Source organism: Herpailurus yagouaroundi, unplaced genomic scaffold (genome assembly GCF_014898765.1).
Source record: "Herpailurus yagouaroundi ecotype Mexico unplaced genomic scaffold, PumYag 569, whole genome shotgun sequence".
NCBI lineage: Eukaryota > Metazoa > Chordata > Mammalia > Carnivora > Felidae > Herpailurus > Herpailurus yagouaroundi.
In genome coordinates, this window is record NW_024412786.1 from 2740925 (window position 1) to 2756054 (window position 15130).

General features: G+C 45.4%; 2 protein-coding genes across 3 annotated transcripts in view; both read right to left on the bottom strand.

Moving 5' to 3' along the window:
* Nucleotides 1-14525, bottom strand: part of LOC121023786 (uncharacterized) — a 32264-nt gene extending 17739 nt beyond the window's left edge. Inside the window, exons 1-2 of the mRNA XM_040465887.1 lie at nucleotides 14147-14525; nucleotides 7574-7850 (exon numbers count right to left, since the gene is read on the bottom strand). Of these exons, the coding sequence (XP_040321821.1) occupies nucleotides 7574-7638 (65 nt within the window). The 5' untranslated portion in view covers nucleotides 7639-7850; nucleotides 14147-14525. The remainder of the gene's footprint in view (nucleotides 1-7573; nucleotides 7851-14146) is intronic.
* A 113-nt stretch (nucleotides 14526-14638) lies between these two features.
* Nucleotides 14639-15130, bottom strand: part of LOC121023784 (uncharacterized) — a 1294-nt gene continuing 802 nt past the window's right edge. Inside the window, exon 2 of one of the 2 annotated variants that reach the window (XM_040465885.1) lies at nucleotides 14639-15082. In XM_040465885.1, coding sequence (XP_040321819.1) covers nucleotides 14691-15082 — 392 coding nt within the window. In that variant the 3' untranslated portion in view covers nucleotides 14639-14690. The remainder of the gene's footprint in view (nucleotides 15083-15130) is intronic. The other variant, XM_040465884.1, reaches the window with a different exon arrangement.

Sequence of the window (15130 nt, forward strand, 5' to 3'; positions counted from 1 at the left end):
TTGGTCCCTGGGTGCTCTCCCAAGCCCACTGTCAAGACACCCGGTGTTTACAGCCTTGATTAGAGCAGACATTCAAACAGTCCTTCAAACTGCCTTATCCACCGTTTTCATTTCCCCCTTTTCAAATCAGTCTCCCCTTTTAAAAAGAAATATATCAGGGGCGCCTGGGTGGCTCAGCCGATTAAGCATCTGACTTCGGCTCAGGTCATGATCTCATGGTTCGTGAGTTCGAGCCCCGTGTCAGGCTCTGTGCTGACAGCTCAGAGGCTGGAGCCTGCTTCAGATTCCGTGTCTCCCTCTCTCTCTGCCCCACCCCCACTTGCGCTCTGTCTCTCAAAAATGAATAAATGTTTAAAAAATTAAAAAAAAAAAAAGACATATCAGCAGTAAATGAACATAACTCTGTCTACTGGTTCCAGGAAGGAGGTGTTATTGTTCTGCAACAAACTGGCTCTTTCCAGATTAAAAAGTAATTACTCTAAAAGAAGCTCTTATGGTTAAAATTAAACCACAGCCCCAAAGCTACTAGAAACTGGACTTTGGACAAATGCCAAAGAGGACAGTCGCGGGCATCTTCCCGAGAAGAAAGGGAAGAGACCCACTAGAAGGAAGAGATCTCCAACAAGTGGTCACATTCGAAAATGAAGTAAAATGTTGGAACGGGTTCAACCACCCTACTTCAGTTAGGAGGCACTTTTTAACAACATTAGGAAAGCGAAACGAGCTGTGGGTGGGGTGGAAACGCTGCCAGGTCACCTTGCCTAAAGAAATCCGACAATTGCGCCTACATGACGGACGTGCAGTGTGGGCACTGCCGTGGCTCTGCTGGACCACGTGGCTCCGAGGACCACGCCAGCAGTTTTGTGGCTCCCCGCCCAGGGGGCTGTACCTACGTTTTGGTGTTCCCTGGCTCGTCACTCGAGGTAACTTGGGTTACTAGCCCTGATTTGTTATTCCGTAGCGTGATTAAGAAACAATCATCTGGGAAAACACAGACGCACACATGAGCGTGCAAGAAAAGGCCTGGGGGAGCTGAGAGCTTGCTCGGTCATGAGTCTGGGGGCGGGGGCGCTGGAGGGCGGGACCCAGGAGCTCTGGTGAGGTGACTCCAAGGCCAGCCTAGCAGTGCCCTCTCCTGGAAGGCTGGGAGCACACCAAGTGGGCTGGGTGGATCCTGACCAACAGAGCAGGTCTTAAACCCAGTCAGGTGCAGCACTGACCCCTATTGGACAAAATGCTTTTCAGCTCTACCAGACGGAGGGCTAAAGTGAAATAAAATCCCCACCAGGTGGCACGAGGCAAGGCACGACCTTCTATGCCTCAGTTTCCACGTCTACAAAACGGGAGCAATGGTAACACTATCTGTCGTCGAGTATCTCAACAGACTGATAGCAGGAGGAAATGAATGAGACGTCACCGCTCTGACCTCAGCCCCTGCCTTCCCACTCTGTGCTAACACAATCCAGGTCACTTCCCGGAGGTGATCTTTCTTTCCAGTGTCTCTGAACTAAGAACGATATGGTCATGCTAGCCTGAGCTTTAGTAGCTAGCAGCTATTAAGCTTCTCACTTCTAGTAGCTTTTATAACTCCACAAATGTTTTCAACACAATTTTCAAAGCACTTTTTTCTTATAAGCATTTATCCAGTTTAAATCAATTTCCTGGTAATTACATGTTCAGAGCCTAAATCCCCACTAGATTACGAGTCCCCTAAGTGAAGGCCTGTGTGTCCTTTGTCCCCGCTATATCCTTAGTACCGACCTAGCCTGGTGCCCGTTGCATAGTAGCTGCTCGATAAATAGCTGTTGAATAAACACACGGAGGAGTCATAGGAACCGGGGAAGGCCAGCCAGAACTGGAATGGACAAAGTCAGATATGGGGGGAAAGGCTTTTTTCAAGAGGGGCTGCATAAACGAATCTGAAAATCTTAAGAGCAGGATGATGAAAAAGTCTGAAAGTAGTCAGCGATGGTGGGTGCACGCAGAACGAATGCCACTGGAGTACACGCTTTATGAGGGATAATTACATGTTAGATGAATTTCACCACGATAATACAAAAAATGAGAGGGCAGAACTGTAATATAATAATTACAGTCCTGACGATTTAGACACTCTACAAAAGCCGGGTAAAGTCAACACAAAGACAGTAACTTTTTACACAGTGCCTGACGGTTGACATAGATATTTCCGTAAGTGATTTTGTCTGTTCCTCCCAACAAGCCCATGGACTCGCGGATGAGGAAACGGCGGGGGCAGGAGTTCAGCTGGTGACTTCTGATTTCTCAAAAAGGCCAGGCCACTTGCCACTGGGGAGTCCTCCCCGCACCCCCACCCCCCTCACCCGGGGAAGGACTTCCTCCAAACAGCTGCTTCTCCCTCCCCTCCTTCTGGGCCCTGCTTCAGGAGTCACCTCATCGGAAAGGCCTTCCTACATACTGTGTCTAAAAGCGCAGGCCCCTCACTGCTACCTCAGGTCATTCTCTCTCCCTTACCCTGCTTGGTTTTTCTCCAAAATTCTTAGCTCAGGTTACATATTGACACAGTTTTTTTTTTTTTTTCCTGTCACCTTCTGTGACAGCGCAAGTTCCAAGTGACAAATGTGTCAGTTCTGTCCTCTGTTATAATCCTGACATCCCGCACAGCGCCTGACAAGTAATGGGTGTTTAGCAAATATTTGGTAAATGAAGGAAGAAGTAGAATTTTACCACGCGCCTGGCCGATCTTCTGGGGCGCCTAGGCTTTTTAGGCCTCACCACAGAAATGAAATTATAATGTGGCTGAGATAAAACACCAGTTGTTCGAGTCCTGTGACAAGTGCCACCTTGCTCACGAGCGAGTCGCTGCATGCTCCTCTTGTCCCCAGGAGCAGGGCACCCGTCTGTTGTGTCGCTGGCTGTCAGCATGGTGCCGAGTACCTGGTACCGACATGATATCAATAAGGAACAGCGGATTCCGAGTGACGCGGATAAGAATGGAAGAATTGGTCAAACGGAAGAATTGGCCGCAACACACGCCCGGGTCCCACCCTGGGTGTGCACCTCAGGCGTAGGGAGTCTCTGAGGAGGGAGGAGAGGAGGAAGAAGAATGTTCTAGGCAGGGGTCAGAGTCCAAGGCACAGCAGTGTGACCTCAGGAGCCGGTGTAATCTGTGTAGGAACGGCTCCAGAGACCGGATTGATCTGCACCTCGAACCTGCGCACTCACGTCTAACCCCCCGGGGGAAAGCTTGCGGGGCTGGCCTCTCGAGAGTGGGGGTGGTGTGGTCTAACAGAACAGATGACCCTTTTGAGATGGACAGTGAACTCTGAGACCCAGGGGCCCTCCCAGAATGGTGCTCGGTGGCCTGAGACATTCCAGCCCAGCCGCAGCGGCTGCCTTCTTCCAGTTCCTGAATCAGGTGGCGTGAGGGGAAACTGTCTGGTGTCACTACAAACAACACAGATTGGGAGTCAAACTCCTACAACTCTGACGTCAGCTCTATTTCTCATTTGAACCCGTGTCTCCGAGTGTAGCTTACGACTTGCAGACAACCACACAAGCATAAAATCCATCATGTATCCAAGCTGACCGCTGCTGCGGGAATGGTTACACCTTTGGTGCAACAAAACATTTAATATGGGGGGGCACCTGGGTGGCTCAGTCGGTTAAGCGTCCGACTTCAGCTCAAGTCACGATCTCACGGTCCGTGAGTTCGAGCCCCGCGTCGGGCTCTGTGCTGACCGCTCAGAGCCTGGAGCCCGCTTCGGATGCTGTGTCTCCCTCTCTCTCTGCCCCTCCCCCGTTCATGCTGTGTCTCTCTCTGTCTCGAAAATAAATAAACGTTAAAAAATAAAAATAAAAAAAAAATATTGACTATGGGAACATGTTTGCCGCCCTGTGCCTCACATTTTAACTTAGTGGCACAGAAACATCTTTTCAAATCTTGAATAAATCATAAAAATTTTAACATAAAATTTTGAAATCCAACCCCTGCAGAGAATCCCAAGCTACGGAGTGTAAGCTACGGCCCACGCACGCCTCACACACATGCATACGTGCACACGTATTTTCCTCTAAAAATACGTGCTTCCTTGTAACATGCCCAAAGAAGCCGGTTCAAAACTCAGGCAAATTATTAAGTTCCGAACAAATTCGACAGAAAGAAGTCACGGCATGATTTGTAGAGCTGCCATTACATCTGCTGTTTTCCACGGCACGACTGAGATTTCCTTTCACCTGGTGCTGGTTTCAGGAACTGTGACCGTTCACTTTCGTCCTGCACTGCCTGTACGTGGCCCTCCGCCTGTGGGCATTCAAGTGCGGGTGGGTAATTATTTTTTCTCAATTCCCACAGCATGAAGGGAAAAAGCAAACAAAGCAAAACGTGTTGTTTGTTTTTATCTTATATTCCCTGAAGTTCAAAAGGAGAATTTAACCGTCAGTGGAGGCCTGGGCTTGACACAGGATGAAATGCACAAAAACAGTCTCGTATCAGCTTGTGGCCGAGGGATGCAAACTCCGGCACCCGTGGAGGTGGGCAGGGACCCCAGGCCGGTGAGCTCTGGCCAACGGGAGAGCACGGGTCCCAGCTGAAGGAAACACAGAATAGGCAGCCAGGGTTGCTATATGGGCCCAGTATGGCCAGATTTTCTCACTTTTCAAGATAATCAAGGCTGGGGACCCTGGCTGGCTCAGTCGGTTGAGCAGCCGGCTCTCGATTTCAGACTCTGCGCTGAGCATGGAGCCTGCTTAAGATTCTCTCTTTCTCCCTCTGCCCCTCTCCCCTACTTGCACCCTCTCTCTCTCTCTAAAATAAACAAAATGGGTGCCTGGGTGGCTCAGTCGGTTAAGCGTCCGACTTCAGCTCAGGTCATGATCTCGGAGTCTGTGAGTTCAAGCCCCGCGTTGGGTGCTGTGCTGACAGCTCGGAGCCTGGAGCCTGCTTCGGATTCTGGGTCTCCCTCTCTCTCTGCCCCTCCCCCATTCATGCTCTGTCTGTCTCACTCTCAAAAATGAATAAATGTTAAAAAAAAAAAAACAAAAAATAAATAAAATAAAATAAAATATTTAAATTAATAATAATAATAATAAAAATAATCCAGCAGGCTTTAATGTGACTCTCTAGATTTTTTTTTAACATTAGCAATCAGTTCTAAAAATGTTTTTAAAAATATTCTGTAAGACAAACACAACACGGCTATGGCCTGATGGGGTACCCGGCGGCCTGTTTGTGAGCTCTGGGGGGGGCAGAAGGTGGGTTCAGCGGGCTCTAGGCCCTAATCTGCCCCTTGTGTAATTGCTTTCTGAAGTGGTCACTTCACATCCCAATCGGCTGGTCCCGAAATTCAGTCAGCTGCTGAAGCTGTGTAGCAGCTAAGGGCGCCGATTCTCTTGGGTTCAAATCCTAACCGCTATCACACTCTACCTGCCTTGTCGCCTTGGTGGAGCACTCCAGGCTCCAACTTCCTCTCCTATAAAATGCCAATAGTAATACAATCCCTCTAATAGGGCTATTATGGCTATTATGGGATTAAATGAAATGAGTTAGGGCAAAGTGCCTAACTACAGAGTAAGCACCAGATGATATGCATCAGCTACTGCTGTCCCTAAGTGTGGTGCCTCCCTCCTCACCAGCCATTCACAATTAATTAGCAAGCCTGTTCAACAGGACTTCTAAAACCCTCTCCAATCTATCCTCTGGTTTTTGTCCCCACTTTCTCTGCTTTAGTTCATAGCCTTGACCTCTCTACCTCGAACTGTTCATTCTTTTTTTTTTTAATATTTTTAAGGTGTATTTATTTTATTTTATTATTTTTTTCATGTTTGCTTATTTTTGAGACAGAGAGACAGCATGAGTGGGGAAGGGGCAGAGAGAGAGGGAGACACAGAATCCAAAGCAAGCTCCAGGCTCTGAGCTGTCAGCAATAGCACCTGACGTGGGGCTCAAACCCATGAACCGGAAGATCATGACCTGAGCTAAGTCAGACGCTCCAGGTGCCCCTTGAACTGTTCATTCTAATGATCTAATAATCATATCTCCCGCTTTATTGAGCACCTACTCAGTGCTCCACTCTGAGCCCCCCTGATGCTGCACCCTGTTGATTACATCTCTCAGCTTGGTAAGCCATGTAAAGCAAAGATCTCATGGTGTCATTCTCCCTGTCGCCTACAGAGCAAAGGCTAACTTCCTTAACCCTGCATTCAAGGCTGTCCCCAGGCTATGCCAAGCTCACATCCTGCCAGTCTCTATCATTTTATTTTTTTAAATTTACCTCCAAGTTAGTTAGCATATAGTGCAACAGTGATTTCAAGAGTAGATTCCTTAATGCCCCTGACCCATTGAGCCCCTCCCCCCTCCCACAACCCCTCCAGTAACCCTCAGTTTGTTCTCCATATTTATGAGTCTCTTCTGTCTTGTCCCCCTCCCTGTTTTTATATTATTTTTGTTGCCCTTCCCTGATGTTCCTCTGCTTTGTCTCTTAAAGTCCTCATATGAGTGAAGTCATATGATTTTTGTCTTTCTCTGACTGACTAATTTCACTTAGCATAATACCCTCCAGTTCCATCCACATAGTTGCAAATGGCAAGATTTCATTCTTTTTGATTGCCGAGTAATACTCCATTGTATAGATATACCACATCGTCTTTATCCATTTCATCCATCGGTGGACATTTGGGCTCTTTCCATACTTTGGCTGTTGTCGATCGTGCTGCTATGAACATGGGGGTACACGTGTCCCTTCGAAACAGCACACCTGTATCCCTTGGATAAATACCTAGTGCCATTGCTAGGTACCTAGCACCTGTATTCCTTGGATAAATACCTGGCAGTGCCATTGCTGGGTCGTAGGGTAGTTCTAGTTTTGATTTTTTGAGGAACCTCCCATACTGTTTTCCAGAGTGTGCCAGTCTCTATAATACTCTCTCTGCTCCGCCTGCACCAAATGACTGTTCTCCTCTCCTGACTGAGCCATGCAGTCCCCAGTCACTGTCCTCAGCAATCTTCTTTCTGAGAATGTTTGCTTGTCCTCTCCTCACCCAGTGTGGACCCCTTCTCACCCGTCTAAGTCCAGCCCCAAGTGGTCACCTCCATGAGGAAGGCTTCTCTGATTGCCCCCCGCCACCAGCCGCAAGGCCAGGCCCTCCCCCTTCTGCAGTCACACCACTCTTAGTACATAGCGCCCTCCTCGCCCGCCTCACAGTGCACGGACATCTACGTGTTGAGAGGTCTGTGTCAACAAGAGACAGGTGGCCAAGGGCAAGAACCTGGTCCTTCACATTTGTTGCATTCCCAGCTGGCACACAGTAAGTGTTCAGTGTTTGCTGAATGAATTAATGGGACCGGCAAAGGGGGGCACTTAAACACAAGCCAAACCATAAAGTCATTTTCTTTTTCATAAAGTCATTTTTAACACATCCCGTTGCAAGAAACAGGATCTTTGGCAAATATGCAAAGAAAGAACAGGATAATAGAGATACATAAAATCACTCGAGAGCCTCGATGCCCTCAAATGTGTGCATTTTGGTTAATTTTAAAGGATATTACATCTATAAAGTTCCAGCTATCTAGATGATTGAAAATATCGGCACTTACAAGGTGGCCTCCGTTTGTCGTGGCGTCTCAATCCTTTTCCTTTCTGTGGCCTCAGTGGAATGCATCTGGTGTCCCAGGAGAAAATGTAATCCATCCAAAGAACAGGTCTGATTATTTCCTTCGTCATTTATATATTGTGCGGTGCACTTGGAGAGCCCCACACAACTGTCCTGACCTCGTGCCTGTGTGGGCCTCCTTTAAGAGAGGCAACAACTTCTCGGTGCTCAGAGAATCACCAGACGAGGCTAGGAGCAGATGATCTTGGGAAGGCAGAGATCTGGGAAAGAAAATAAACATCACTGCTTTTTGGCATTTATGTTCTTTAAAACTTGCCACCGAAGCACTCGTTCAACACGCCTCACTGAAGAGCTGGACCGGGTTGCTGCCCCGCCTCATTCCCCGCCCCCAGGGCAGGATCGCAGACCTTGCTTTGGCGGGCTGAGAAACCCAGTAGCAGGCCTTGTCTCGTAGGAACAGAGGGGGCAGTTCATCAGGGTGGCTTCCAGTGCAGCTGTGGGCTCAGGGCATGGCCCTGGCAGTTTCTACCCAGTGGAGTTGACACGGTAATAGTTCCCGTCTCAGAGAGTTAGTTGTTGGAAGGATGAAATGACAGGGAGCATGTAAAGTGCTTAGCATGGTGCCTATGAAATTATTCAGATTATCAGAAGAATTCGGGAAATGTTAGCTGTCACCACTTGCAAAAAGATCCTACTTCTAGGGCTGAGCTTTCTGTAGCTTATCTTTACAATTCTGCCCACACCAACTATGTCTATTTTATTGTCCAACTATGGGATCAGAGTTCCTAGAGAATAGAAGGATAAGCAAGCTATAAACATCTGACCAGTAAATTAGCAGAAATAACAGAGGCAAGGAGAAGAAAACACCACATATACAGAGCGCCTGCTCGTGTGCAATGGCTCAATGATGGACTCTCAATGGCCATGAGTGAAGGAAGAACACAAAGGGGCATGTCTTCAAACTACCGAGGGAAAATTCTGTACCTAGACAAACCTCAAATTTGGAATAAAGATATTTTCAGGCATTTGAGGCCTCAAAAAATGTGATTTATTCTAAGGAACAGGGTAAATTATTCTAGCAATTTCCCATTAGATGTTAAATAGTATTGACACAGGTAAAGTCACTTAATATGACTTTAGTTCATATCACAAACACATGCTGAGTGCCTACTATGTGTTGGTTAGACAGCAGACTAGAACAGGGAACCCAGCAGGCACACACTGATTCCCTCATGGGGCTTATATTCTACTGGGGAGAGATGATAATAAAAAAAGGACAGAAGGAAAATTCTGAGTCAGAGGTGATAAGTGCTACAGAGAAAGAAACCAGGGCCTATGGCTCCAACTTCTAGTACATGAGAACTACAGTGGATAGAAGAATGAACTAAATGATACCATCTGGACACAACTAGACAAATCCAGAATGCTAGACATCTAAGAAAACAGGCTTAAATTCTTTAAAAAGTCAAAGCTGTTAAAAACAAAATTAGAGGAAATTAATGTAGATTAAAACGAGTTAACAAACACATTCAATACATTAGCCCTGAATGCATGCTTGGGTCAAGGAAAAAAGGTTATAAAAGATCTTTTGGGGACAAGGAAGGACATTTTTATTTTATTTTATTTTATTTTATTTTATTTTATTTTATTTGGAAGGAAATTTAAATATAGATTGAATATTAGATGCTTTTAAAGAATTATTCTCAATTTTTAATTTATTAAATTTAAAATTTTTTAATTTACTTAGGTGTTGTGGATATGGAGGAAAGTGTCTTTAACTTTTTTAAGTTTATTTACTTATCTTAAAAATATTTTTTTTGATGTTTATTTATTTTTGAGAGAGAGAGAGAGAGAGGCACAGAATCTGAAGCAGGCTCCAGTCTCTAAGCTGTCAGCCCAGAGCCCGACACAGGGCTCAAACCCACAAACCACAAGATCATGACCTGAGCTGAAGTCAGAGGCTTAACCGACTGAGCCGCCCAGGCACCCCTACTTATTCATCTTGAGGGGAGAGAGAGAGAGAGAGAGAGAGAGAGACGGACACCTCAAGTTGGGGAGGGGCAGAGAGAGAGGGAGAGAATCCCAAGCAGGCTCTGTGCCGTCAGCTCAGAGAGCAGCATCAGGCTCAAACTCACGATGAACAGTGAGATCATGACCTGAGCTGAAATCAAGAGGCCCACGCTTAACTGACTGAGCCCCCCAGGTGCCCCTGTAGGAGAATGTCTTCGTTCTTAGGAGATCCGTGAGGTACTGACAAAGCACAACAGGGCAAACTATTACCAACTGTTACATCCAGGCAAAGAATAGTTAGTTGCTCTCAACTTTCAACTTTTCTGTATATTTTTAAAAGTCCAATATAAACAGCTGGATAAAAAGGAAGGGAGAAGATTAGAAAAAGGGTAAACAACTATTTGGAGGAATCCTGCTGTGAAGGGAATGTATTAGTTTCCTAGAGCTGCTGTAAAAAATTACCGCAAGCTGCATGGCTTAGAAGAACAGAAATTTATTCCCTCTGGAGACTAGAGTTCTGGAGGCCAAAAGTCCAAAATCAAGGCCTTGGCAAGGGCCACACCCTCTCCAGAGGCTCTGAGGGAGAATCCATTCTTTGCTGTTCCAACTGCTGGTGGCCGAACCATTCCTGCCTCTGGCTTTGGGCTCACATGGCCGCCTCCTCTTCTCTGTGTCTGATCTCCTTCGTCTCTTTCATATAATGATGCTTGTGATGGCATTTAGGGCTCACCCAGATGATCTAGCATAAGCTCCCCCTTTCAAGATCTGTAACTTAATCATATCTTTTGCCATGTCAACTAATATTCACCCTTCTGTCATATGAGGCTATATGCACAGGTTCCTGGGATCAGGAAGTGAGTATCTCTTTGAGGGGCCACTTTTGTGCCTACCACAGGGAACCAGGAAAGTGGGGCGGTAGCCAGAGGGGAATATGTGTGTGGTCAAGAGAGGCTTTGTGTTGTTTTAAAGATGAGATAACAGGTTTAAGATGCATTGTTGTTTTAAGATGAGAGCAATTACAGCATGTTTATAATAACTGATCTAGTACTTTGCTGTGTGCTGAGGTTTATTTGTTCGCTACGTTAGTCACTTTGACCCAGGAAAATTCATAAAGGAAATAGTAAGTTACCTTCAAGATGAAAATCAGGGTTACACTTGAAAATTCAATTAAGAATAATCAAAATGTATGGGAATGCAAGCTGGTGCAGCCACTCTAGAAAACAGTGTGGAGGTTCCTCAAAAAACTAAAAATAGAACTACCCTATGACCCAGCAATTGCACTACGAGGTATTTATCCAAGGGATACAGGTGTGCTGTTTCGAAGGGACACATGCATCCCAATGTTTACAGCAGCACTATCAACAATAGCTAAAGTATGGAAACAGCCCAAATGTCCATCGATGGATGGATGGAGAAAGAAGATGTCGTATGTATATACAATCGAGTATCACTCGGCAGTCAAAAAGAATGACATCTTGCCATTTGCAACTATGTGGATGGAACTGGAGGGTATTATGCTAAGTGAAATTAGTCAGTCAGAGAAAGACAAAAATCATATGACTTCACTCATATGAGGACTTTAAGAGACAAAACAGATGAACATCAGGGAAGGGAAACAAAAATAATATAAAAACAGGGAGGGGGACAAAGCATAAGAGACTCATAAATATGGAGAACAGAGGGTTACTGGAGGGGTTGTGGGAGGGGGGATGGGCTAAATGGGTCAGGGGCACTAAGGAACCTACTCCTGAAATCATTGTTGCACTAGATGCTAACTAATTTGGATGTAAACTTAAAAAAAAATAAGAAATAAAATTTAAAAAAAGAATAATCAAAATGTACTGGAGGAGACTTTTTGTCAAACACGGCAGACTGAACACACAATGTTTAACTCCAAACCTCACCAAGATGAAAATAAAGGGATAAATACAGTAAAAACCATAAAGAATGAAGACCGTCGATTAACAAGCCCAATCTGTGCACACGGAATAAGATCAAACATTTGAGGAAAACTTCACACACACACACACACACACATACCAGAAAAGGTGGTGGGGGGAGAAGAATTCAAAGGAAACAATAAGAAAAACAGAACAATTAGAAACAGGAAAGTTCTTCCTTGGAGAGCTAAGAGAACATGTACATGAAATAAAAACAGAAATGCTATATAAAAAAAGAAACAATCAGTGAACAAGAGAATCGAAATTAAAAAAAAAAAAACCCTCAATAGAAAGGATAAGAAGGTAAAGTTAATGACACTGTCCAGAGAGTAGAATAAAAAAAGAGGGACAAGAATAGAAAAAAAGATAAGAGCCCTAACCGGGCTCCAATGTCCTATAGTAGTAGAAGCACAGAAAATGAGACAAGAGGGCAGGCTGACCCGTCAGAGTGGTAGAAAACAGGTAATTCATATACGGAAGAAAAACAGGTCATATCCATCTCTGGAAGCTATTAGAGGATGTGGTTGACCAAAATAAGTCTGTAAAACAAGAGAGAGGGAGAAGATCTAAGATCCAGGCAGTAGGAGATCCAACACAGAAGAACAGAGAGAAGGGCTAAGAAGTCCAGGAAAGTAGCTGTGGAGGAAGCCTGGAACAGAGCCACTCTACCTCAGACCCAGACGACAAAGGACTCAAAGAAGGAAATTGCTGGGGAAAAAAAGTGAAATTAATAAATTATCTATTAGGTTTGACTATCTGAACAAAACTATGGCATGGGCTTTACAGATCTTTTGGAAACTTGGCAGAAAATTAGCAAAGGGTATGTAAAAAATGAACAATTTAGGGGTACCTGGGTGGCTCAGTCGGTCAAGTGTCCAACTTTGGCTCTGTTCATCTCACGGTTCGTGAGTTCGAGCCCCGCGTCGGGCTTCTGGCTCTGTGCTGACAACTCAGTGCCTGGAGCCTGCTTCGGATTCTGTGTCTCCCTCTGCCCCTCCTCTATTTGTGTTCTCTCTCTCTCTCTTTCAAAAATAAAATATTAGGGGCGCCTGGGTGGCGCAGTCGGTTAAGTGTCCGACTTCAGCCAGGTCACGATCTCGCGGTCCGGGAGTTCGAGCCCCGCGTCGGGCTCTGGGCTGATGGCTCAGAGCCTGGAGCCTGTTTCCGATTCTGTGTCTCCCTCTCTCTCTGCCCCTCCCCCGTTCATGCTCTGTCTCTCTCTGTCCCAAAAATAAATAAACATTGAAAAAAAAAAATAAATAAAATAAAATAAAATATTAAACAAAATAAAAACATGAGTCTATTCTAAATTTGTGTCATGATACTTATGATATGGTGAAGTTTCTACTCCTCAGAAATATTGCAGACTTTTAAAAGTACATGGAGGTGGGGCTTCTGGGCGGCTCAGTTGGTTAAGCGCCCAACTCTTGGTTCTCGCTCAGGTCATGATCTCAACGTTCGTGAATTCAAGCCCCACGTCAGGCTCTGCGCTGACAGCGCGGATCCTGCTTGGGATTCTCTGTCTCCCCCCTCTCTCTGCACCTCCCCGCTCACTCTCTATCTCTGTCAAAAAAATAAACTTAAAAAAATTACATTAAAAATAAGTAAGTAAATGAATGAATAAAAGTATATGGAGGAAAAGGGTGAAATATTTCTTTCATCCTAACACTCCATGGCTGCTTTCTGTCATCTCCTTACATCCCTATCCAAGAGAAAAACACGACCTAAGAACCTACGTTTTGACACTGATGTCGTGACAGCAGGCACTCAGGGGGTCCTCTCTTCCCTGGGATGACAGTGGATGGCGGATGGCATGTGGAAGTCATAAAAGAAAGCCCCAAAGGAGACTGACACAAGAGGAAAAGTCCACGTGATTAGATGAGCAAATAAAAGCCAAAGATGGGAGTGGCGCCTGGATGGTCCGGTTGGTTGAGTGTCCAGCTCTTGATTTTAGCTCAGGTCACAATCCCAGGGTTGTGGGATCAAGCCCCGAGTTGGGCTCCACACTGAGTGTGGAGCCTGCCTGGGATTCTCTGTGTTTCCCTCTGCCCCTCTCCCCACCCCCCCACTTGCACTTTCTCTCTCTCTCTCTCTCAAAAAAAAAAAATATATATATATATATATATTTATACATAAATATATATGATATACATGATATATAATGTGGATCATTATATACATGTCTATACATACAATGCGTATATGTCATATATAATGTATATACACATATATAATGTGTATTATATATATATAACATGGGTCAAAAATGGAAACAATAATAACACAAATAGTTGAGGTAACTTCAAATTGAGTATGAGCAACTCGAATTTGATGTGCGAAGGGGAGGGAAAGCCATGGAAATGGTGATCATGGTGAAGTGACTGAAATAGTGGAGGCCAGCAATTATTCTGGATACATTTGGGGGCTAGTTAGACGGAAGATCCATGAGGATGAGCCTGGTCCAGATGTATGGGGCCCTGCAAAAGGCCTGTCCCATCACATTGCAAAATTGGCTTACACGGGAGGGCACACGTTATAGAAAGAGTAAAGGAAATAACTTTCAAACCCAACAAACATAATCATGATGATGGGATTTGACTTCTTACTTTTTGTTTTTCTTCCCTCATTTTCTTTGCTCTTGCCTTGGTCACTTTGGAGCCCCTCATTCTTCTTCAGGACCCTCTTTGAGAAGTTTTCTTTGCTCGCTCCAGCTTGCTTCTTCCTTCACAACCTCCATTACCTATCCTTTGTCCTTCCATAATTTTCCATTTTTCTCACTATGCACTCTTCCGGATCTCGTAAACCCAATCACACATTAAACGAAATCTTCTAGCCCGTCCCAAATCCCCTTCTCAAACATTTCCCTACAAGTCACAGCTCTTCTCCAAGGAACCAATCTCCACTTGTCCTCTACTTATCAACACCTTTCCAGATCTTTCCTTTCTCCTCAAAATGTTCCCATTTCCCTTTTTCTCACCCTTCTTCGTTTCCATTGGCCCTGGCCTCCACCTTCAACCCCAGAAGCTCTTCATTCCCTCTCTCGTGTTTACTTCTTCAGGGTCAATAATGCTCGGCTGGGCTCTGATGTCTCCTTTTTGACTTGCAACACTTCCGCTCTCTGCTTCCCTTTCTTTCTTTAGCTCCAGTCCTTCATCTGCCTCCTTCACCACTACCTTCACCTATAACCTCTTTCTCTTCCGCGGAAACAGATTCGTCAGCAATATCATTCACCCCCTCCAAGACATCCTCCCCAATTCCCGCCTCCTTAGCCCCTTCGAGCTCATCATTCCCTTCCACTCTTTCAACAGGAATTTCCATCTCAGCACCAGTAACTTCTATCAACCTTTCAATGCTCTCTTCATTTATGCTGCCCATTCCTGAATCCTCCAGCTTCTCTCCACTAGGCCCCAGCTTTTCTGCACTTGACTGCAGTTTATCTCCAGTGGATCTCAAATCCTCCCCACTAGTTCCCAGCTTCTCTCCCCGGGATCCCTGGTTCTCTCCACTTGACCCCAGCTTCTCTCCAGTCAGACTCAGCTTTCTTCCACTCAGCCTCAGCTTCTCTCCACTCAGACTCAGCTTCCCTCCAC